This window comes from Delphinus delphis, chromosome 3, assembly GCF_949987515.2.
Source record: "Delphinus delphis chromosome 3, mDelDel1.2, whole genome shotgun sequence".
NCBI classification, from domain to species: Eukaryota; Metazoa; Chordata; class Mammalia; order Artiodactyla; family Delphinidae; genus Delphinus; species Delphinus delphis.
Window position 1 is genome coordinate 131,780,450 of NC_082685.1, and position 23,822 is coordinate 131,804,271.

A 23,822-nucleotide genomic window follows, 5' to 3' on the forward strand; every position below is an offset into this window, starting at 1 on the left:
ATTATAAGGTCAGATGACACTATTTGGTTCCATGGCTCATTCATTGTAGCATAGGAAAATCCAGCTTGTAAATTAGGATGTCAGCATTAAAGTTGAGATTTGTAATCAGGCATTTCTCAGTTGTTGCTCAATTGTAATTTAGTTCGTTATTGTGATGTACGTAGAATTGGTGTTCTAGTTGAGAAGAATAGAAGAGTATTTGTATTTCTGTCATGATATAAACATTACTTTTTTAGACCATGTTTTGTTTTGATTATCAATATTCATGTTTTTTGAATAGTACTTTCAGTATTCACCATGTCATGAATAGTTTATCTAGTTCTCACTTCTTAGTCTAGACATTTTCTGGAAGAGAGTGCTAATATATGTTTTATGTTGTTTAACTAGTACATTTAAATACAATTACTTCTTGTTTATAGATAATTATTTCTACGTCGTGTACTTTTCCCCTTTCCTACAAAGGGCCAAAGAGAGTTTTGCAAGATTGAAATTTTTGGACACTGTTTGTCTGTAAATAATCCACTAGTTTAAAATTTCTATATTTACACTGCTTGACAGGAGAGCTGTTCTTTTCTGGTAGTTCTATGAAGTAATGAATATCATCTCTGATTTTACATGACAAATCTTTTATTAGAAGTGCAAAGCAGTGTTTAAATCACATAAAATCTCAGCGTAATTTAATATTACTTTCTGTATATGGAGAGAAATGAGTGTGTTTGTGCGCGTGTGTGGTATAGTCATTGTAAAGTGTCGTATACTTTAAATCTTAAGAGTCTTCCAAATATCTTGACCTGCTTCTTGGCAGCATTTTAGAATACTGATTCGATTTCAGTATTGAAATAGGTATGAACAGTGTACATACCCATTGTGTGAGCAGTTTGAAAACTCCCTTATAGGATGTACACTTATCCTAAAGTGATATAAGAGATACAACTTATTTTTTGTCCATTCCTTACAGATGTACTCCATTCTGTTACAGTTTAATCTTGGGGAAACAATGAGAGCGTTTGGAAGTTAGTTTTCCATTGAATGACTCAGTGATCTCTTGAAACTATTTACTCACTTGCAAGAGAAGCTGAAATCGCAATCATTTCAGTAGTTAATTACAAAAGTGTCATTATTATAGAGCAACTTTTAGAGACTACTTGAAACAGCCAGAATATTTTATTTATTGTAATTAAAAAAATAAATTTATTTATTTATTTACTTATTTGTTTGTTTGTTTATTTATTTATGGCTGCGTTGGGTCTTCGTTGCTACGTGCTGGCTTTCTCTAGTTGAGGTGAGCAGAGGCTACTCTTCGTTGTGGTGCGTGGGCTTCTCATTGCAGTGGCATCTCTTGTTGCGGAGCATGGGCTCTAGGTGCGTGGGCTTCAGTAGTTGTGGCACGCGAGCTCAGTAGTTGTGGCTCGTGGGCCCTAGAGTACGGGCTCGATAGTTGTGGTACACGGGCTTAGTTGCTCTGCGGCATGTGGGATCTTCCTGGACCAGGGCTCGAACCCATGTCTCCTGCATTGGCAGGCAGATTCTTAACCACTGTGCCACCAGGAAGTCCCTTTTTGTATTTTGATGTGTTTTTTCTTTTTATATGCATTCCTTGAAAAAAAATTAATTTGCATATTTGATTTCATTGATTCTAAATCTAGTCATCTTGATCTCACCATTCTAGGGAGCCCTGTATACCTGTGTTTCTTGCATCCACCAGGCAATATGATGAGAATATGCCCTGCCCACTGAAAACTAAAGAAATTCCCATTAACAAATATGTTACATAAGAAAGGTCCCTTCTATCAAGAAAATTGTTTAGGTGGGATAACAAAGTAATACATTTAAAAATATAAAGTGTATATGCAAAACGAATTCATTATGTTCTTTTATAAAACCCCCATTTCTTTCCACTTTCTTCCTTTATTCAGTCACATGCATATCTTCATTTTCTGTAAAGCTGGCAAGTTTTGGAACTTCTTCCAATTCTTACTTTCCTCCTCCAGACAGTTTAGTGCCCAGCTCTCTCACCTGTAGTACTTTTCAGAATTCCCTGGTTGCTTACATTCCCACATCTCCTCCCTTCCTCCCTTCCTTCCTATCCCCCAACACAGACCAGAAAGAACAGACTTCCTTTCTGTTTTTCACAATACCCATATTAAAAATCAGTGTTATCTTCTAATTCCTGCTAGAAGCAAATGAAACACCACAGATTTAACAGGTTAATGTGCTTGAGAATTGAATTCCCTTTTCTTTTCTCTGTCATTTCATCTACTCACTATTCCTGTTACCGTAGGAAAACCACCTAAAGCTTATGTGTCGCAACAAGTTTTCCTGGATACCAATGACTGAGATAGATGCCCTCCTTGTGACTTCCCAAGGCATCCTGGTCTTATCCTAATCATAAAGATTAGAATTAATTGCCTATTAACTTTTCTGTCTACCCTTCAAGATTGCAAGCTACTTGCCGGACAGGAGTTCTTGTTGGTTTATGTCTCTGTGCTCACTATATGTTGTTTGAATGAGCACTACCTCTGAGTCTTTCTGTATGTGCTTCCCTGTTGGCTTAATGCCATCAGCTTTGTCTAGATTTCCCTACTCTCCTTTTACTCAGTATGAGTCATCTATTTCCATCCTTGAATATAAAAATTTTCCTTTTCCTCTGCATCAAACCCTGACCTTTGAATATTGCTCACGAGCCACATCTTCTATGAAACCTCACCACTCCAACCATGTTAATAGTGTTTAAAAGCTTCAATCTGTTAACTACCATATTTACAAAAGTTTGTTTTAATGTCTTTTTATGTATTTATATTTGTTCACTTGAGGACTTTGCTTACAACAGGTTACTGTTTTCTTCCCAAGTCCCTCATAAGAAGTGAGGACATCCTGCCTGAATAATATTATTTTAATATGTTTTTATTAATTGCCTGTCTTTTAACCACATAGAGCTTAGTTCACTTGCTAGCATCACAGACTGTCTTTTACTGTTTATATTTCTCATGTGGAGGCTGGTATGATACATGGTGAAACTCTATGGGAACATAATTGAGATGATTTTAAAGCAATGTATTCAAGTTAATAAAAACAAATTTAGCTGTGTAAATTAATAAAAGTATTTGTTACATTTGTGAAACTTAGAAGGATTTTTAAAATTCTTACATTTAACAGTTTTTCTTCTATAAATATTTTACAATAATGAACCATAACTAATACAGTTAGAGTTTGATTTTATCCAAACAATATTATTTTAATTCTTCGTTATTTGAAGCAATATGTATTTGATTGGTTGTACTGGTGAACTTCACCCTTTATATCTGTATTTCAATTTTGTAGTTTGTAAAAATAAGTATTTGATTAACTCTCATTCAGCAAAGGCAACAAATGATTCTGAGGCAAAAGTTTCCAGAATCATTTCCTTGGTTCTTAGTTTTATTTATTTATTTCATTTGCAAAGAAACTCAGTTACTACACATTCCAGAGCTTACAAAGTTAATAAAACATTTGTCGAGTTAAATTTATTTCAAAATAGACTCATAGTTAATGCCAGTAAGGTGCTTTGAAGATAAAAAGCACAATAAGTGTTAGTTATTATCATTATGATAATTATTATCATTATTATTATTACATAGTGTCTGCCTAAAAATACCTTTGGTTACTCTGGGATGGCTGCAACTAATGAGAGGGGTTAATCTGCTGGGTCTTATCCAGAACTAAGGATTTGAGACTTAATACACTAAAGGTTTTTTGTTTGTTTGTTTCCTAAATAGATCAAGAGATATGTTTGTTTATTCTCTTCTCTAAAGAAAAATAAACTTCCTCTAGTGCAGAACCATCAGAATTCATTTTGAATAGCTTGAATATTTTCTTTATATAATCTCTCCAGAGATGTCTGAGGATAGGTTTTCTGAAAAGGGTCTAAAAACATAGGCATTGATTTCTAAATAGTCAGAACCCTTTATTTCTTAACTATTTCTCAGTTGTATAAGAGCTCAAATTTATAATTTGTATGTACTAAAAAAATAGAGCACGATTCTAGGAAGAAAATATGAGAGCTTAATTCTTATTACAAAAATGAAAAATTACGCCTTTGGGAAGTTACAAAAATAACAACTAATTACATAAATTAACTCCAGTGAGAGTATTTTACAGCGATTCTTTAGATTATTCTTTATAAAGAAGACTTCAAGATTAAGCTAAATTCCTTGCAAGGTACTGCAAAGATTGTCATCCCATATCAGACATAAGGGAAGTAGTGAAACATTTTAACAGGCAGATGTATGAAAGTCACATGTATACCAAGCCTCATAATCAGAAAGACATTAGTGACATGTCTGAAGAAGACATTCCCTAATATTATTGCAAATTAAATAAGAAAAGACCTCAAGAGAATGAAAAGAGAAAAGGTGCCTGGAGCCAATGAATTACAATTGACAACCTAAAGGCACTTGAAGAACCAATTGCTAGAGTGATTGCAAAGCTATTCATAGTGTGCAGCAGACAGAGCACAGCCAAAAGCTGGAACAATGCCTCCAGTTCAGCAATATTGCTTCAAAAGAATGGAAAGAGGGGAACGGGAAGAGCCACTGACCCTGAGACCAATTTCCAGGCAGCTGCACAAACTATATACTGTAATTAAAGGTTTCGACCAGTAATCACAGCGAAGCCAGACTACAGAAAGTCTAGGGAAGCAGCAAGGTTTATAATGAGGCAGACATCCTTAACTTAAAACATGGAAAAAGCAGGTAAGAAAACCAGTCCATTTCTGGCAGTGACTTTGAAAAGCTCGGCTGTGGTAGCACAAATATGAAAATCATGTATTTTTAGACTTCCTCCTGTAAGAACAAAAACACGTAATGAAAGATACCTGCTTTCATCTGTTGAGATGAATAGACTACTCTGCTGCTCAGAAACAGGCATTTTCTCCTTGCCACTTTAGTTTTTTTCTTTACCTATGAATTGCATGTGCCTTTGATGAAAACAATGAACTAGACGTGGGCAATGGTACAGACAATAGACTGAATGGTGCTTAGAAGTGGCCACTCTTCCAATGAGCCTGGGCTCTGGTAGAAAAGAACTCATCCGCACCTGAGTAATTTGTCTATAGAACCTCTTCTACCTTTTGTTCACTGGTGTCTAGACTCATTCTTTTTCTTTCTTTAGTAATACCTCTTTATGTAGAATTCCATATGCAGCCACAACTCTCTTATTTAAATGTTCACATACCCACTTTGAGTATTCGTTTCTTGAGAAAAGGGGTATCTAGTGGTTCAAATGCAGGTAAGGTGCAGACTTTCAGTACAAACAACAAGGTGTTCTTACAAGAGTCGAATGAATAAAACTAGCATCTCCGTTTGCAGGCACTGCATAGTTCCTTCCAGACTGGGCCTATTAAGGTCTTTAACTTCATTACTAGAAATTCTGAAATACAAATTTCATATAAATCCTTGACCAAAATTTTAAAAAAAAGAACATCTACAAGTTTTCTACTCGTATGTAAAGAAAAAGATTCAAGTAGAATTTCATTTTGTTTTATTTAGGCTTACAATTAAACATATTCAAGTGTCTGAACTCATTAGTGTGTGTATAGACTGACTGAGTTTAGTTCATTCCACACCTGAAATAAGATTATGGAGCTTGAAAAGAATGCTTGTAAAGAATGTTTTGACAGTAAATAGCTCCATAAAATAACTGGAATTGTTTTCATAAGTGATAAGTAAAATCACTTGAGCCTTATGGGAAGAAGGTTCTATGTATGAACTGTGAAATAATTTGGATGTTGCATAGAATGATATAATTTTAACATGGAGAATATGTAATATATTATTTATTTTTAGACTGTAGTTTTGACTGATAATTTGTCAAGCCAAAAGAAGTCTTTACTGAAAGGGGCCAGAGTGGAAAATCTGGGTAACTTGTGTGTAGCTTAGACAGGAGAACAAAGAAATAATGAAATGAAAATAAGAGCTTGGCAGGGGAATCCTTAGAGAACAGCTGGTTGAAGATTGCAATTGTTAACAGTGCTATAAAAGAAAGATATTCTGTCATCATGATCTAGCACACTGCGTTGAGGAGAAGATTGAGTAATCATTAGAGGGATCCTGAAAAAATAAACCAAAAAAGATCTTGAGATAGAGGTATAATCAATATGCAGTAAGTAGTATCATTGATACTGTTATTATTGTTATTACTGTTATGCAAAAGCAGATCATATGCCCAGACAAATGCCGCGATTTTCCAAAACATAAAAACATAAATTCTTAAGAAAGAACACCTTTCTTTCTTGTTATATATATTTACATTTTACTCAGTTCTAATATAGTTTCATTTAAAATGGTACTTGTCAAACTTATTGGAAAATGAAGTCTAAATATTTGAATTACTTAAATGTGTAGGTAGAGATTCGTAAGTGTAAAAATTGTTTCTGCAGGTTTGGAGCAATAAAAAATGATCGACCTGATGTTTTTTCTTTAAAGCTCAAGTCTTGATATCTTTCTGTTTTTTCTTAATAATAGCTTTTAATGATTTTTATATTAATACGCAAACAAGCTCATTTTTTTTTAGGTGAAAAGGGAAAACAGACTTTTAACATGAGGTCACTAGATTGCTTGAGCCTGTTATAGTTAACAGAAATTTTTAATTAATATAGCTATCTCTTTTACACTTTACAAAAAGCTCTCTCCGTCTTTTTTTTTTTCTGTCTTTTAAACTTTATCAGCACAGTTTTCTGCCCTAGGGAAATACCATCTTTCTGTAATGATTCTCAATGGGCAATGCCCTTTAATTATTTAGAACATTAGTTCTAGCAGTGTTGATGCACAAAGTATAGAATATTTTGTTGAATCTGCACTAACTCCATACGAGGCTCTAGACATTGCTTTTTTTGGTAAAACACTAGCTACAAATCTGTGTTTTTGTAGTTTCATCTGTTAAAAAGGGAATATATAAAAATTGTAATTCCTTTAGTACTTGTTTACTTGTTCTTGTTTGGATTCTAGTGAGTCAAGATTTTGTCATATGGTTCTTTAGCCGTAGTAAAGCTGAACTGAAAAATGTGTGCTATTAAAAATGTCATATCTTTAAGATGTTTAAGCAAGGGATATGGCTGTAATTCCTGGATTTACTTTCACTGAAATTATTTTTAGAACAACAGCTCTTCTCTGGCTCAGTCTGAACACGAATATGGACAAGTTTATAAGGAATTGTAGTTAAGATAACTTGACCCATTCTCTGTCAATTAAGATTATATGACTAACATCCTATAGAAAATGTATGTCTATCATTTTCACTTGGATCTCCATGGAATATTACATGATCTTTAAAAATCTATTTTAATTAATAATCTGAATAATTAATAAAACCACATAGTATATACTTTTAAGAGGGTACAAAAAAGTATACAGTGAAAAGTATTCTCTTTACTCCTCATGAGCCCTGTTCCACTCTAATCTATAACTCTCAGTCTTCAGCCAGCCTACATTATTATAAAACTTTGAATAGCAAAAGGCTAGAAACACCAACCTAATGCATTTTGCTTAACATAATGAAATATGAACTATACATTAATGAACGTAATTATATTAAAGCTAGTACTTCTCATATAATAGCAGTAAAATGTTACAATTATTTCAAGAAAATTAATTTTAGTAGTTCATTCTCTAGATTATTACCATGAGTTTTAAGCAGTTTATTAAGTCAAATTAGCAAAACTCCAATTCTGATTACACGAGAAAGATATATTTGATTGTATGAAGATATGTATCCAAGGAGTCATACTCAAATTACTTAAATTATGAAAATTTCAAACAGGGACTTCCCTGGTGGCACAGTGGTTAAGAATCCACCTGCCAATGCAGGGGACATGGGTTCGATCCCTGGTCTGGGAAGATCCCACATGCTGCGGAACATCTAAGCCCATGCACCACAACTACTGAGCCCGTGTGCCACAACTACTGAAGCCCGCATGCCTAGAGCCCGTGCTCCACAAAAAGAGAAGCCACTGCAATGAGAAGCCCGCACACCACAATGAAGAGTAGCCCCCACTCGCTGCAACTAGAGAAAGGCCGCGCACAGCAACGAAGACCCAACGCAGCCACAAATTTAAAAAAAGAAAAAGAAAATTTCAAACATACAGATAAGTACAGAAGATAATATAACAGAAAAATTCATCCACCCAACACCCAGATTTAGCAAATATTAATATTTTTACCGTATTTGTTTCAGAGCTTTTCTTTAAAGAAACAAATCATTAAACATGCGTTTAAAGGCCTTTGCCCTCAGTTCTTCAGAAGTGAGTCTGTGTTCCAGGGCATGACTGTGCTGTAGTTTTTATTCATTCATTCTCTTATTGATAAACTTTTAGGTTGTTTCTAGGTTTTTGAGATTATAAACAAAGTTGTTGATGATTATCTTTGTGTTTCCTTTTGTATTTTTGCAAGCATTTCTCAAGTATATAATGTAAAATTGGAATTACTGGGTCAGAGGACATACACATGTTTAACTTGAGGTGTATTTAACTTGGCATTTTGGATTTGGAGATGACAAACAGTAAGACTCTGAGGTCAGAATCTGGATTTAAATCCTGCTTACTGTTGACCAGCTGAGTCATATTGGGCAAATACTCAATACTTTAAGTCTGTTTCCTCATCTGTAAAATGGGGATAATCCTAGAACTTACCTCATAGCGAGCAGTGAGGATTAAATGAAGACTGAGCCCATAGAGAGGGCTCAGTCAGTATTAATCGTTGCTCCTTCCCCTCCTCCGGACGGCGATGTTATGAGGATTAAATGGCACTTATAACTGTGTCTGGTATAGTGGCCCGTCAATGCTCGTCAGATACACAAAAATGAGACAGAAAGTCCATCTAGGCACAAATATTTATATGCTTTTTGAGGGTACTCAAAGAATAAATTACAAATACAAAAGAAACAAAAACAAAACCTGAAAGGAAAACAAAGAAGCAATGAGGACCTTATACAACCCTTACAATTTTTGTTAGATTAGTTATAAGCAATTAATTTATTTTACTTTCATATATACAGAGTTCTTGTCAGACACTGCTTTTTTTTTTTAATTGTTAAGCTAATAAAACATCCTTTCCTCTTTTGTTGGGATGAAACCAGAAAGATCAGATCTTTCGGTGATTTTCCCTTGCACAATTTGATACTAAAGCTTGTTCTTGATGATGTTCCAGATAGATCATTCTGCCTTAATTTTTTAATATGTCAGTTTGGCAGTACTGTTAAGTTAGCAGCTTTGTCTTTAAAACAAAAAAAAAATACAAAAGCAAATGTAGAATGTTATGCTTTGCCAAAGCATAAAAATAAGGGAGTTGCTTGCACTAGCTGTGGACCTACCTGCAGATCTCTAGGTTTCTGGCAGGCACCACAGAAGCCCAGAAATCTGCTTTTTATAGTGTGTCACTTGGTGTGTTCTCAGGATGTGACTGACAGTCTTGTTGTTTCCTCTCTTTGAAGGCCCAAGAGGTTACTCGGATTATTTTAGAGTGTTCGTTGCACCAATTCTTACTTTCAGATTTAAATAGAATCTTCTTAAGCCTTAAAGGTGGATTACTTTGCATTACTTTTATGGCTTTTCAATGTTTTGGGACCTATTTAAGAGCCCTCCTAAAAACGGGATTTCCTGGAGTGTGTTTTCTTTTGGGGGAAATTTTAAGGATTCCTTGTGGACTTTCCCAAAGTCCCAAATTTACCAACCAGAAGGGCCTGATGGAAACAAGTTACTTAATAAAATAAAATGAAAACAAGGTGTATGAGGAGAAAAACCTCATCGTTATCTCTATTCCTTATAATAAATCAGACCTGTGTGTGTGTTTAACAAAAAGGAGGGTGTGCTTCCCCCCCGCCCCCCCCCGCCCCGCTTCATTCTCCGTTTCTTTTGATCATTGATCTGGGTGACCCCATGCTCAGGGGTTTTTTTCTTCATTTGACATGGACAGATTTTTGAAGTAGAGCTCTCCTTTGGGAAGGCCAGCCAGTTCCACTTGACTAACCTGTGATCTAATGACAGTAATGCAGGGTTACAGTGGCCATTTTGTGCGCTTTGAGGAGGATGGCCAGACAGAGTGGGAGAAAGGCCATGTCTGCGGAGAAAAAGAGAGGCAGGGTGATCGAACAGTGTGAAAAAGACTTGTTAGCCCACATTAGTTTGCCTGATTTACTTCACAACAGGTCAGGAAAGGCCAACAGCAGGGTTGTCGTTAAATCACAAAGTTGAAAATCCCAGTATTAGAAAGCTTTCAGATCTCTGAGAGCTATTCATTCCAAAGTTGTTTTTAACCCACCTTTGAGATGCACCAAACGGGAGCATCACACATTCCTTCAGTCTTACATATATTTATGAAATAATTCTGTGACTCTGGGTTCTTTTTTAATGCTGCCAGTTTTCAGCACCCTGTCATGGTTGGACCTTTGTGCAATGAGCTTGGGTGTGAAAGAGGAGCCAAATGAAGAGCAAGTCATTGCACTTTTTATGCCCTATGTTCGACCCTTACTGATGTGCCCATGCATTTCATTTGGAGATGCTGCAAGAGTGCCTTGGTGAATTCCCATCCTGACAGCAGGACGAAGCTCTGAAATTTGTCCCTGCATGTCTACTCGTATGTGCATCTGTGCGTGTAAGCGTCCACGTGCTTGTGTGTCCTCCCCGTAGAGTACCGTCATTGTTAATTGAGAAAGCTAAATTAGGTTTCAACGTTTCTCCTTCCTCCACCTCAAGCGTAAACTGGTTTATTTTACAGCTTACTGTTGTTTATGAAAGAAAATAGATGACTTATCAAAAAATAACCAAGTTCCTGGAACATGTTGCCAGCTTAAATGTTATTATAGGAAACCAAAAGTGATCTTTTTGAATTTTTAATATTTCCCTTCATATTCAAAAGGACTTTGGAATTGGTATATTAGCCCCCAAAATACAGTTAAAAGGTACATTAGATAGACCAAATTTAAGCCTAACATTGTGAGCAGCATGTGAAGACCTATGTGTAGAAACTACAATTGGCAAAAGGAAATTTTCCAAAAATGAAAGCTATCTTTGTTCAGAATTTGAAGCATATTTTAGTTTTTTAAAATGTCATTAGTCATTTAACAAAACAACAATGTATTCATTCTCTCAACCAGTATTTTTTGCACACTTGCTGTGTGGCCAAATACTGTCCAAGGAGATACAAAAATGAATAAAATGTGGTCCCCTCCCTCAAGTCACCTACATATAACAAATCATTACAATATCATGGTAAGAGCCAATGGAAATATGTAAGGAGTATTATGGGATCACAGAGGAGAGACTGAAATCATTTGAAACAACATGTGTGTAGTACAAGGTATGTTTCACATACATTATCTCAGGTAATTCTCTCAACCGTCCCGGGGAAGCCTGGTGTTATATTACTTCCTTATCCATTTTGTAAATGAGGGTTCCAGAAATGAAATGATAAATTACCCAAGATCCAGCTTGGGACCTGAACCCAAGTCTTTGGACTTCAACTCATCTGCTCTTTTCACTTCACCACAACAATCTCTTGTCATTGAATTTATGAAAAACAGAAACATTTTATTTGATTTTTAAGATATAACTTAATTTTCTTTTTTTCACTTTGAAGTCTTGAATCAACTTTTTCTCTTGAATGTTTCTTGCTACTTGGATAGGCCCCAGCTGCCAATTTGCAGATGGGCCCTTTTTACAAATGAGCTCAGTTGAAATGAGAGTAATATATTGAAGAAACTAAGCCAAGTATGTTTTTATATATTTGTGAAACAAAGTGACTATTGTATTCCAGTACTTGGGGGAGAAAGCCTGCTGATTTGGGCTTAACTTACTGTCCAGTCCATCTTTGTTTTTAGAAATAACACAAGACTGCATTAGAGAACGAATGACACTGAAAGCAATTTCTGCAAACACCCATCCTCCTCCCTAAGCTTTCCTGGCTGTAACCCACCTCTAGCAGCTTTCAGGCTCCATTCATTCATGTGTTTATATTCCTCAGTTTTATAAATGAGAGACAAGAAGGAGAAGGGAGGATCAAAAAGGGTCTTTGGGAGCAGAAGGAACAAGTTAAGAAAAGGAGTGGAAATATAAAAACATGTTATATTTTGGGAATCGTTAACTGTTCTAGAGAGATCGATACATTTTCTAAATGAAACCCTTCATATGCTTAGATGAGAAATAACCATCTAAAAGAGTTTAAAAGGTTTGCATTAGGTAATAGTTCCCTTTTTTGGTACCTCCTATTAAATACTTCTACCGCGCAGGTGACGTGTGATGGAGGAAAGACAGGCTGGGATTTTAGATCAACTCATCTGATCTCAAGGTGGCAATAGATTCCTAAATTCTCTCTATCCTATAAAATGCTGTGGGCCCACTGAAGGATACAACACATTAGAAAATATTTCTTAGCTCTCAAAAGAATTCTGAGTTTTAATTTTATACCACTGTTGTCTTCTTTGAATAATATCATTGCACCCTATCTCTATTACAGAAATCATTGATGTTCTTGTTAAGAAACTTGCTAAGCTACCTTTTATTGAGTCAGCAGATATTCCCTGAGAGAAGGAATCTCTGTTTTGATTACTGATGTATCTGTGGGTGCCTAGAACGCCTCCTTCAAACATAGTAGGTGCTATAAATATTGTCAGATAAACAAATTTATTCAGTGCCTGTAATGGGCTAAACTGTATAGTGATCAATATACAGACCAAAATCCCTGACATTGTGTAGTGTTCCAAGTGGGCAGTTTTCAAAACTGTTTTCTTTGTAGTGTAGTGACAGTAAATCACTTTTAGAGATGGATAAAATGAGAGATTTAGATGATGGTAAAAAAATGATTATAATGCAGCATTCCTAAAAATGCTTGACAATTTTTATTAGGATATTTAAGAGAAAATAGGAATCGTTACTTAAAATACTCATCTGAATTACGTGCCCCGGTACTTTTTTTTTTTTTTTTTTTGGTTTGTTACTGTTATTTTATTTGCTGGGAATTTCAATGTTTTATTCCTGAATTTAAAATGTTTAATATTGTCATGTTAAAACATAATTCAGATATTTCTGACAAAATTGATTTACTAGAATTGTTTTTTTCTTCTATACCCTTGAAGAATTGGAAGTATGTTTAATGTAGTGGAGAAACGTGGCAATTATTCAGGAGCTTTGAATAGAAACCTTACAAGACCAGTCATGGTGGAACTCAGAAATTTGGTGAACATCAAGATTAACTGGTATGACATTTGCTAAGGCAGGTGTGGGATCTTAGTTCCCCGACCAGGGATCGAACCTGGGTCCCCAGCAGTGGAAGCGCAGAGTTCTAACCACTGGACCGCTGGGGAAATCCCTCAAATGAGTCTTTTAAAGGGTAGAGGATGTGTAGGAAGCATGTTGTGCTAGAGACCTTCACACACACACTTTTGGTCTTTGGTTTATGAGACTCAGAACATCCCCTACAGTAAATCCCAGCTCTTTATTAGGGAAAGATAGCCGTCAGATACAGAGTTGCTGAACGTGTGCCAAAGTGTGTGGAAAAGAGTCAGGAGGCCCCACGACAGGCTTCCCCTGGGGCAAATGCTGCCCAAGTGTTTTCAGTTCATGTTAGACCAGGTTTAGGGTGCTGGTTTGGTCTTAATCTAAAGAACACCCTGGCCCAGGCATTTGGCTCCATGCCAGGATGTCTTTGATGTTTGAGTTGGGCTCTGGAGAATTCACCTTAGAACGGAGCAAACTCCCTAGACCAGACTTCTGTGGGCGCTCCACATTCAACAATAGACACTATTCTCAGTGATTACCAAGAATTCAATTACATGTCCTTTTCAGCACTAAAGGGCTGCATCTTTAACATCAAAGCATGGCTTTGTGTTTGTCCATCACTCATCCTTTATGAATACTTCCTTTATATCCCTACGTTTATATAAATATGTATGTGTATGGGGTATAATTATGAAGCAATAAGAGTTTCAAAAAAATACCCCAGTGTGTGTGACCGCTGTTCCTTCTAAGCACAGAGACTTTTAATACTTATGACGTATTGTGTTGCCGGAAAAAGTGATAACAGTTGAAATGGTATAATTTGGATTTTATTTTCCTATTTAAAATAGATTTGAATATTCATGTTATTAGATTTAACAGAATAAAGATCTTTAGCTCATCTGGATTAGGGTTATGTCTGAAACCTGGTCAAAGACATCTCTGGAAGCCAGCCCAGTAAGGGAGCAGAAACTCTGCTGTGGTCTGGTGCCTTAGCGACCTTCCCTTTAAGGAATAGTGCAGAGACAAAGAGGTTGATACTCTCTACATCAAGGATTACCATGAGAGGCTCTATTATTTCAACAGTGCCTCCTCTGTTGAATTGGTCTTCTGACTTCCGGCATATGAGCCATACAAGAAAGCCCTTATACGTGTTTTGTTTTTTTAAGAAAATATTCCTGCTTGGTCACCTATTTATCAGTTTGTCTAAGTACTATGAGTGTGTGTTTCGTCCATCCATTTGTTCTTTTATTCAGTATGTATGTACTGAGCACCTGCTTACATAGTCCCAGGCAAAATTTACTCTTTAGATCCAAACATCTTCATTGCTGGAGGTATTGACAAGAATATGCCAAGGATTCTAAAGCCAAATGTCAAAAGAATTCCAAATAGGTTTTGGGCATCACTTGGAATAAATATATAGTATGAAGCTTCACAAAGAGACGACTCTTGTGTGTCAGTTTTAGCCCTAAAAGTTCTGGGATAAACATGCATTGATTCCATAGTCTAGTGTTATTTTTTTTTTTTTTTAAAGTTTCGGTAGTCTGTCCATTAGCCACATGTAAGTAGCTGGAGGCAGGGGAGGGAGAGGAATGTACGGAAATGTGTCTGACTTGGGATGTCTCGTTTTCCAGAATCCCTGCCAAGGGCTGGCAAGCCCAGAAAGGAGAGGCTGGCACCGTTCCCTGCGGCTCTCCGCCCTTCATGGCATACCCCATCAGACGCCTGTTCTAGGCGTGACCCAGATTCCCTAGCTGATGCCTGGGTCCAGCAGTGCCCATCACATTTTTTTTTCTGTTTCCTCATCTCTTTATCTCAAGTCTTGCTTAGCCATCAAGTTAAAGCAGTGCTCCAAAAGCCTGTGCCAAATTGTGTCTGCCCTTCTCAGTGGCACACGCCCAACTGTCAGTTGACAGGTGGACACACCACCTGGGGAACAGTTATCTTCCCGCACCAGATGGAGTTTTACTGGTCCAGGAGAAGGCCCACAACTGGGTTGCTAGAACAGATGCTCTGCAGACAGTCTCTGGATCTCAGCTTTCCTCATCCTCCCCTTGTTCCACCTTCCCTCACCGCATGTGTAGATGTGAGTAGAGCTCTGTAGCATTCTAGGAGATTTCCAAACTTAAAATTTCTCTACTAACCTGATGTTTGAGGAGCAGTCTTCATCTCTAAAAACAGAGATGTAGAAGTATGGAATTTGAATAGTGATCTTAAAAAACATAAGTTATGAAAACATTTATATTAGCCTTTGCCAAAATGTTGTTTGGCTGGTGTTGGGAGTGTTGACACTTTAACTGGCTTTTTCACCTCTCAATAGAACAATTTGGATTTAAATCTACTTATGGTAAATGGTCATACAGAAAAGTAGTACCTTCCAGATTTCCAAAGTGTGGAAGAAAAAATTTCCTCTGTGGTGTGATACATTTCCTTTTTTTACTGCAAATAATTGAAGAAATGTGAAAGTGGATTCCTTTGATTTCCAACCTAGTACTTAAAAATTTTAGAGGAAATTTAATCAAGTGAAAGTTGTTTTTCAAATAAGAAAAAAACAATGTTTTCAGTCCTGACTTTCAGCCATAAACCATCTGCATTATGACAAATGACTCATCAATTTTAGTAAAAGGAATCTAAATGTGCCATCTTGTTATAGCCCCTTGCAGTTGTGTTGCAAATATGTCTTGCAGCCTTATACCCTCATACAAAGGAGGTTACCATGGCAGACTTATTTTTATCTCAGCATTTCAAGGATTTTATCACTACCTTCCCTCCCCCCCATGCTCCTTCCTCTCTCCATCCTTCTGTCCTTCCTTTCATCCTTCCTTCCATTCTTTCCTCCCTTTTCCTTCCTTCCATTATTTTGAAATACTTTATAAAAAATGTAAAAATGTAAAGGACATATATATGTGGTTTAAAGCCAGTATCCCCACTATCCACATTAAAGAATAGACCACCACCAGCGCCATATTCAACTTTGTGCCCCTCGTTTGCATGTGTCCCCCTAGCTCCCCATCCAGAAATAATCACTGTCTTGAATTTTGTGTTGCCTATTTCCTTGCTTTTTAGACTTCTGCCATGTATGTATGCATCTTTGTAAATAATGTATTACATAGTGGTGTGCCTGTTTTGAACTTTATGTAGATTGAGAAACATATGTACCATGAGTACATATGTACTATGAAACATATTCTGTGATTCTCTGTTGGTTCGTGATTATCTTTTTGAGACGCATCCGTGTTTATCGCTGAGGACATGGTCATTCCTCTTCACTGCTATCTAATAGTCTGTCATATGAGTATATCCCTGTTCATCCATTCTGCTGTTGATGGACATTTTCCATTGTTGTTTTGGATATTTTCAAAAACTGCTGCTGTGAACATTTCTCAGTGTGTCTGATGTATACGTACAAGCATTTCACTATAGTATATACCTAAGAATGTAAGGACTTTTAAAGTACATGCATATTCAACCTTATTAGGTACTGCCAAGATGTTTTCCAGAGTAGATAAAAATCCCTTTTGTTCATATGCCTGTCAGTATGTGGAATTCTCTGGCTTTTTACATTTTGCCAGTCTTTGTGCATAATTTGACATTTTCTAACTGATCGTTGCTGTTCAATACAAGAAATTTACATTTATATATTTTTGTAGCTGGTAAACTTGCTAGACTGTTCATCCTTATGATTTATCTGTATATATTCTATGGTTTTTCTGCGTGCATTAATTTCATCAGCAAACAAGTTTATTCCTTTCTGTCTTATTTCTATTCTGTGTTCTTGTCTTCCTGCATTGACTCAGGGCTCCAGGACAATTCTGAATAGAATTGGTGATGGCAAGTGTTCGTGTCTCTTTCTGGCTTATAAAGGGGTGGCTTTGAAACACTTCTTCCTTAAGTATGATGTTTGCTGAAGGCTATTTATTTATTTATGTATTTATTTAGAAAAATGACTTGAATCCAGTGAAAGATGAAGGGCATTCTTGTAAAAGATGTCCTTTTCTATTATGTCCTTATGATGAATGGATGTGGAAATTTGTCAAATGCTTTTTTCATAATTATTGGGAGGATTATGTGATTTTTCCCCTATTAATAGTAACTTATTAATGTGGTAAATTACCTAAAAATTTTAACTAATATTTAATCACCCTTGCATAGTTAGGTGTGATGGCCACAGAAGAAATATCAGAAGTTCTCTACTCTTAATTAACTTACAGTCTAATTGAAGAGACAAAACATGATTAAAGAAAAGTTAATAGATGCCAGAAGGGTATATTGTAATTATTTGCCACATTAATGGGGCTTTGAGTTCAGTTGGCAAAACCCTTTATGGGCTATAGTGGGCTGAGCCAGCTTCCTGGAGGGATCCTGGGGCTGAAGCTAGAAGCATGGCTATTGATCTTTTGTGACACTGAATAGCATTGCGTTGGTTTACCAAATTACATACCTACTTTTTGAGATTTTAACACTGGTTTCAAGTAATCATTCATGTGGGGTCACTACTGCTTAGAAAGATTGCATCTTACCTGACAAAATCACCCTTAGGATCTACCCTGTTCCCAGCAAATATTTTGCTGCTGCCTAGTTTTTAGGTCATTAGTACGATCCTGAATTTGCTGCTATAATATAAGCTTCATAAATATTTGGACTTCTTTTTTTCCTTAATAAACTATTAGATTTTCAGGGCTAATTGGAAAAGAGGACTAATTAAGAATAATTTGATTAAACAAACCGTCATAAGGCACCTACAATATGAAAAGGCCTCCACTTGGCTCCTGTATAAATAACTAAGCATACTTGCCCTCAGGAAGCTTTGAACTGTCTACTAGGAGGCTTAAAATTCAGTGAGATTGTGCACTATTGTCATTGAACATCAAGTAGTTAAGATTCTCATTTTTCTCATATTGGGAATGATTTTTGCCTCAGTGATTTCAAGAGGGTTGCTCTACCTCTGATCAGGCTGAGAAAGTCATTTTCATGCTGGGTAATTGGGCCAAGACTGGAAGAGGCTTACTTTTCAAAGGCCAAAATACGTTATCTTTTATTATTTTGTTTCAAAGTTTTACTTGTACACATATCTTTGTTTTTTACTTAACATAGTCCTGAAGGTTTTTCGTTTACAGTTCTTTACATTTTCAGCCATTTTCATCACATGTACCTACCCCAGTTTTGACAATCCCATAAGACCTCTTCAGTCAGTGCTGCTTCCTTCCCATTCTTTTCACCTTGATTTACTCATATCCTTCAGGAGAACGGATAATTCCTCAGTTTTAGAATGAGTTGTTTTCTTCTCTTGGTCTTTCTGTGTTTTGCTCTATTATCTATTCTCATTCTTTATCACCTTTCCACATGCTTTCTGGAAACAGCCACATAAGTTGCAGTGTATCTGCCTTATTAACATGAACTGTTTAGTGGATGGTACCTGAGATGCATATTTCTCTAGCTGTAAAATCAGTCAGCTAATATTCAGAAGACAGCATCGTGATTATACTTACTAATATTTGGAGCCATTTAGTGTCATTCCTGACAGCTGTAGGTGTAGTAACAGCGTTTCTGGCTTCCTCCATTGTTGGCTTTGTAAACATGGTAAATGCCAACAGAAACGAGTCACATGTTTAAATTTTAGCAGACTGGAATATTTGTGGTAAATGCAGTTGTGGCCTGGTATCTCTGCCATTCCCTGTAGCTGTCCAAACCAGAGGTGCTACTTCCTGAAAGTAGAGAATTCAAAGAATCCAAGCGTAACATGCTTTTGGTTTTTGCTCTTAAGGAGACTTGGGACTACAGACTGCTAAAGTAGCAAAATATCATGGTTTTGTTTGGAAACTGTGAGTCGTAGCCTCAGTAGTACCATCTAAGGTACCATCAACACTTTCTTCTGCCTACCCAGTTTTAAAATGAAAATCATCTGTTCATCCTGACTTGAACAAAATTTGAAAAAGATCAATAAAACTATAAAAATTATGTGGCTCTAAAATAACTGTTGACTTTTCATATATAAATTCCTCATCCTTCCCTTATATCTTCACGTTTTGTCCTACTGTTTTCAAATCGTTGTCATCTGCCTATAGGAATTTGATTCTCATCTTTGTGAGAAGCAAAATCAAAGCCCAGAAAAATGAAGGCCCAATTTATAGTACATATCATTAGGCCTTATTTTTGCTTAATCCATTATGATTTCTTTTTGTTCCTAGTTTAGTGGACTGGTGTATATTTTTATGGCTAATTGACATGCACGCTTCATGAAGAGTTAGGTTTAACTAGTGATAAGTAGAGGGTGGGGAGCAGTAATATTAATCGCTTCCCCATCCTGTCTGGGGAGGTCATAAAATGCACTGCAGTCAAGGTCAACAGTCATCAGTTCAAGAAATCTCTTCAACTGAAAGCCTGATGAAATTTACATTTGAGGAATGTTCATTTAAGCCACTGCAAAATACGTATGCACGAATTATACTTGTTTACCAGCCCATTCATTGCCTGTGTGTCTTGAAGGCTTCTCTCCGGTTATGAAACACCTCCCTAAAGCTCTTATGAGTAGGGTGAGGCCGTTTGCATTTACAGAATTTTAGAACTAAAGAGCCATAGAGGAGATTTTTGTTTAAAGCCTATAAATTCCAAAGAGATAATGTGTCTAAGTATTCATTAGACCTGACCCAGATTAGTCTGAAGTGTCCAGATGATAAGGCTTCTGTGTGGTACCCAGAGCCACAGGCCACTCAGGGGTGAGTACTATTATTTATAAGCCTGCCTGCCCTGAGGCCTATCAACCTCTTGTCTTTAATTCAAAGTCATGGTTACTGCCACTGGCACTGACCATTCTCCTACTGAAAATCTTTCAAAGAGAATAAAGACAATTGGAAATGTTCCAAAGGCCAAGGACATCTTTTTCCTGTATCTAAGAGTACAAGTTAGAATCTGTTAGTCTAATAAATTCTGCAGCAATTTACATGTGAATAGCTGAAGGGAATTTTAAAATATTTTATATGTAGTTGCCAGATATTTTAAACCAATACTAATCAAATTATTTGTGGTAAAGAACTGATTCCCACCACCCCATCCCCCATCCAATGCTGACCGATACGTTTGGTCTATATGTTCAGTGAGATGAGACCACTGACCACATATTTGTAAGTCATAGCCACGTCAAATGCCTTCAGAATTTTCTCAGTTCTTATTCTCTCTTTCTGTACTTATTACATCTGTGGACTGGTCTCATCCTCAGATTATACTTTAAATAACATTGCTCCAAACTGTAGCAAAGGGAAAGGAAATGAGATCCAAAAAAGTAAAATAATGGAATAATAGATTTGATAAATAGAATTATGAGACTGGTTAAATATTATTAAGTAAAACCAAAGATTATTCTGTGATGTATTTTGATCCCTGATAATTTACTAAGCACTCTGAAGATCAAGGGTTAAAACAATCCATTCTTTTCTGCTGTTCCCATATCCTATAGCGAATAGACAAGGTAGAAGTGTCACATTCAGTTCACCCAAAGTGAATGAATTAAGCGTTGCCCAGAGTGTAGTATCCAAGATATATTTGTTCTATAATTTCAATGAAGTGGTTTGTCAAATTTCATGGTTGCTTTTATTAAAATTTGTGTATACAGACACTCAGACATTAGCCAAAGCAATAATATCTGAACCATAAAACAGCCTCACTAAGGATTCATAAATATGACCTCTCCCAATCATTTTCAAATCATGTTTGTCCCTTAGCAGCTTCCAAGATGATGTTTTTCAACTCCCTTTACAACTCCCTAAAAATTTGCTTGGATGAGTGAAATCAGTTGCCGTCCTCTTAGCCAGAACATGGTGCCACACCCTTGGCAGGTAGGCAGTGTTGTCTTCATGTGTTTGCAGAATTTCTGAGCATTACCACTTCGTCCTCCGGAGAGCACTCAGCTCTCCCCCGTCAGCTTTCAGTGCAGTAATGCCACAGACAGATCTAGCTCCGGAGGGGAAATAGCAGTGTCAGGGCTCCCCTCAACTTTGTGCATGCGGGATTCCTACAAGAACAATGGGAGTGAAGGTGGCAGTGAGATGGAAGGGTGGACACGGTGCTTGTTTTTTCTCCTGTGCTTTTCTCCTCAAAAAAAAAAAAAGAATAAATTTAAATAGACCACTTTAAGTTACAGCCTCTGGATCTTTTCCAAAGGAAGTCAACACCACTTCTAGTGGCCCCAAAACTATCCCAGTCCTCCACCCCTCTGGGAGTGTGTCCAGATCTCTAAGATTAGATGAGCCCAAGAATAGTCTTACCCCACCCAGCCACTGTATCAGCAGTCATCTGTGGACTGAGAATCAGCTCCCATTCTGAAGCTTTTTTTTTTTTTTTTTTTTTTTTTTTTGCGGTACGCGGGCCTCTCACTGTTGTGGCCTCTCCCACTGCGGAGCACAGGCTCCAGACGCGCAGGCTCAGCAGCCATGGGCCACAGGCCCAGCCGCTCTGCGGCATGTGGGATCTTCCCCGACCGGGGCACAAACCCATGTCCCCTGCATCAGCAGATGGACTCTCAACCACTGCGCCACCAGGGAAGCCCCATTCTGAAGCATTTTGAAAGGTCTCCTGAAAGGCCTCAGACACCCGTTGTGGGTTTGGTCTCACAGGCTGAGAGTGCCAGGTTCACTCACTAAGGCTAACGGTACAAGAGCATTCCAAGTGTCTGCAGTGCCCCTCGCTCCTGGCCTGGCCCATTTCCAGTGGTCCTCCTGGAAGATTTCCTGATTCCCAGGAGGAGATGTGACTCCTCCTAAAGACTGGGGGACTCAGCCCCTTGGTTCCCATAGCACCCTGGCTACAGGATAAACACTAGCGGTGTGGGGATTACTACCCGACACCCATCACTCAGTCCTCTTGTTGTCTGTATAATTCATTCCCACCAACCCTCACCCTACTCCATTAAATGCAGCATGTGTTTAATAAATCTTTGTTGAATAATGAATGACTGGCCAGAGTGATAAACCTTGTCTGAAGTATTGTTGCCCTTTGAAACAGAAAAAAAAAAAAAAAAGACTCCCCTATTAAATAGTTCTCAAAGATCGTTAGCTATTTTGCAGAACTCATAGTTCTGTATGATTGTAGTCATTATTACAATCTAATCAGTGATTTACTTCAGGAAGTTTTTGAGCTGAAAGTTTGGCAACTCAGAGATCCAGTGTTTACCATATACCTATTAATAGAATGAATGCATTTCTAGAAGCTTCTAAATAAGGAGAAATGATAGTTTCCCCTTGACCTTGGCTATAGTTGGAGATATTTTCTCATTAAAAACTTTTGACCTGAAGCAGCAATATGTGTCACATTTAAATATATCCAAATTAATTTCATCATCAGTGTCCATCCAAAGCACGTTTAGTTCTTGCACAACCACCCCTGCAATAAGTTAGTCAAATGAGTACTCAATCCCCATAAAATGGAATATTCAAGAAAAGCATTAAAAAATTAAAGTGTACCATTGACTCTATTCCAGTTGCATTAGGACTTCTCTCTGGTTCCATGAGTCTCAATTATTTAAGTGGCCACAGTGGCCCCTATGGATTTACTACACAAACACCCAGCAGAATATGTGAGCCTTTCTCTGTCCTTTCTTCCTCTTTTTAAATTGAAAGGCATTGCTCATGAACTACAATTGTTTGATTTGTTCTCTTGACAGTAGAAAGACAGCATGGTTATTTCATCCTCAATAAATTAAGTCCCATTGTCAGATATAACTACTGGGAAAAAGAAATGCACTGTGTGAAATTCTAAATTCTAGGCATAGCCCATTTGCTTACATAATCTCCTTTATATTTCCCTCAGGTATTTTCATTCTCAAATATGGAGGTATATAGGCCTTCATCCATCTCTTAAGATTCTCCCATATTTTTAGAAAAGTAGCTGCTCATCCAAAGCTAGAAATAAAATGGCAGAATTACTTTGAATCTAGGTCTTTTAACATGTCCAATTTTTCAGCAACTCCTATTTCCTTAGGATACTACTTAATGAAAAGGTTTGATGAGATTTGCCAATTATAGAAAGATGATATTTGCACATGGTATTTTTTTCCTCTCTAAATATTGAGCTTCAGAAGGAAGAACTAGGCAGCAAGTGAAGCCTCAGCTCCCCTCTCTGTGCATTAAAGGTGCAAGAGCCATGTGCTTGCTGTCAAAGACCAACGGGAGAAAAACATAGGAGTTGGTATGAGGGCTGCCTTCTTCCTGTCTCAGCTGAGAGTAGGTGAGTAGATGATGTTTCTTTAGTGTATCAAGGAGAGACAATATATTCAAATTGGAAGAGCCACTGCAGTGAAAAGAGATGCTTTTTTTTTATAATGATACAAAAATTTTTATGAGGATATTTTTCCTTCCCAATATGCGTGTCCATCTGTACATACATGTGTATGTATTTGTGACTTTCGAACAGATATAACTTAGCGTTATTGCTCATCACCTTGTGGTAGTTAAATTCTAAAGTCAGCCTGTAAGGAAAAAATCATAGAGCCTGAATATTCCCTTTGAAAATCTTTTAGGATTTCCATACAATTGTTTTGTATCCAATAGTGGAGCATTTTCCTGTTTCTTCCATTATGCAGAAGATGCAG

The 23,822-nt window shown here is 37.0% G+C and overlaps 1 protein-coding gene across 6 annotated transcripts in view; it reads left to right on the plus strand.

Moving 5' to 3' along the window:
• The window catches only part of ARL15 (ARF like GTPase 15), a 407,251-nt gene that overhangs the window by 198,034 nt on the left and 185,395 nt on the right, over positions 1-23,822 (plus strand). The window contains exon 6 of one of the 6 annotated variants that reach the window (XM_060009500.1): positions 959-2,675. The exons of the other annotated variants lie outside the window; for them this stretch is intronic. Within the exon in view, the coding sequence (XP_059865483.1) occupies positions 959-1,018 (60 nt within the window). The 3' untranslated portion in view covers positions 1,019-2,675. Of the gene's footprint in view, positions 1-958; positions 2,676-23,822 lie in introns of those variants that run through there. 6 annotated transcript variants of the gene reach the window in all.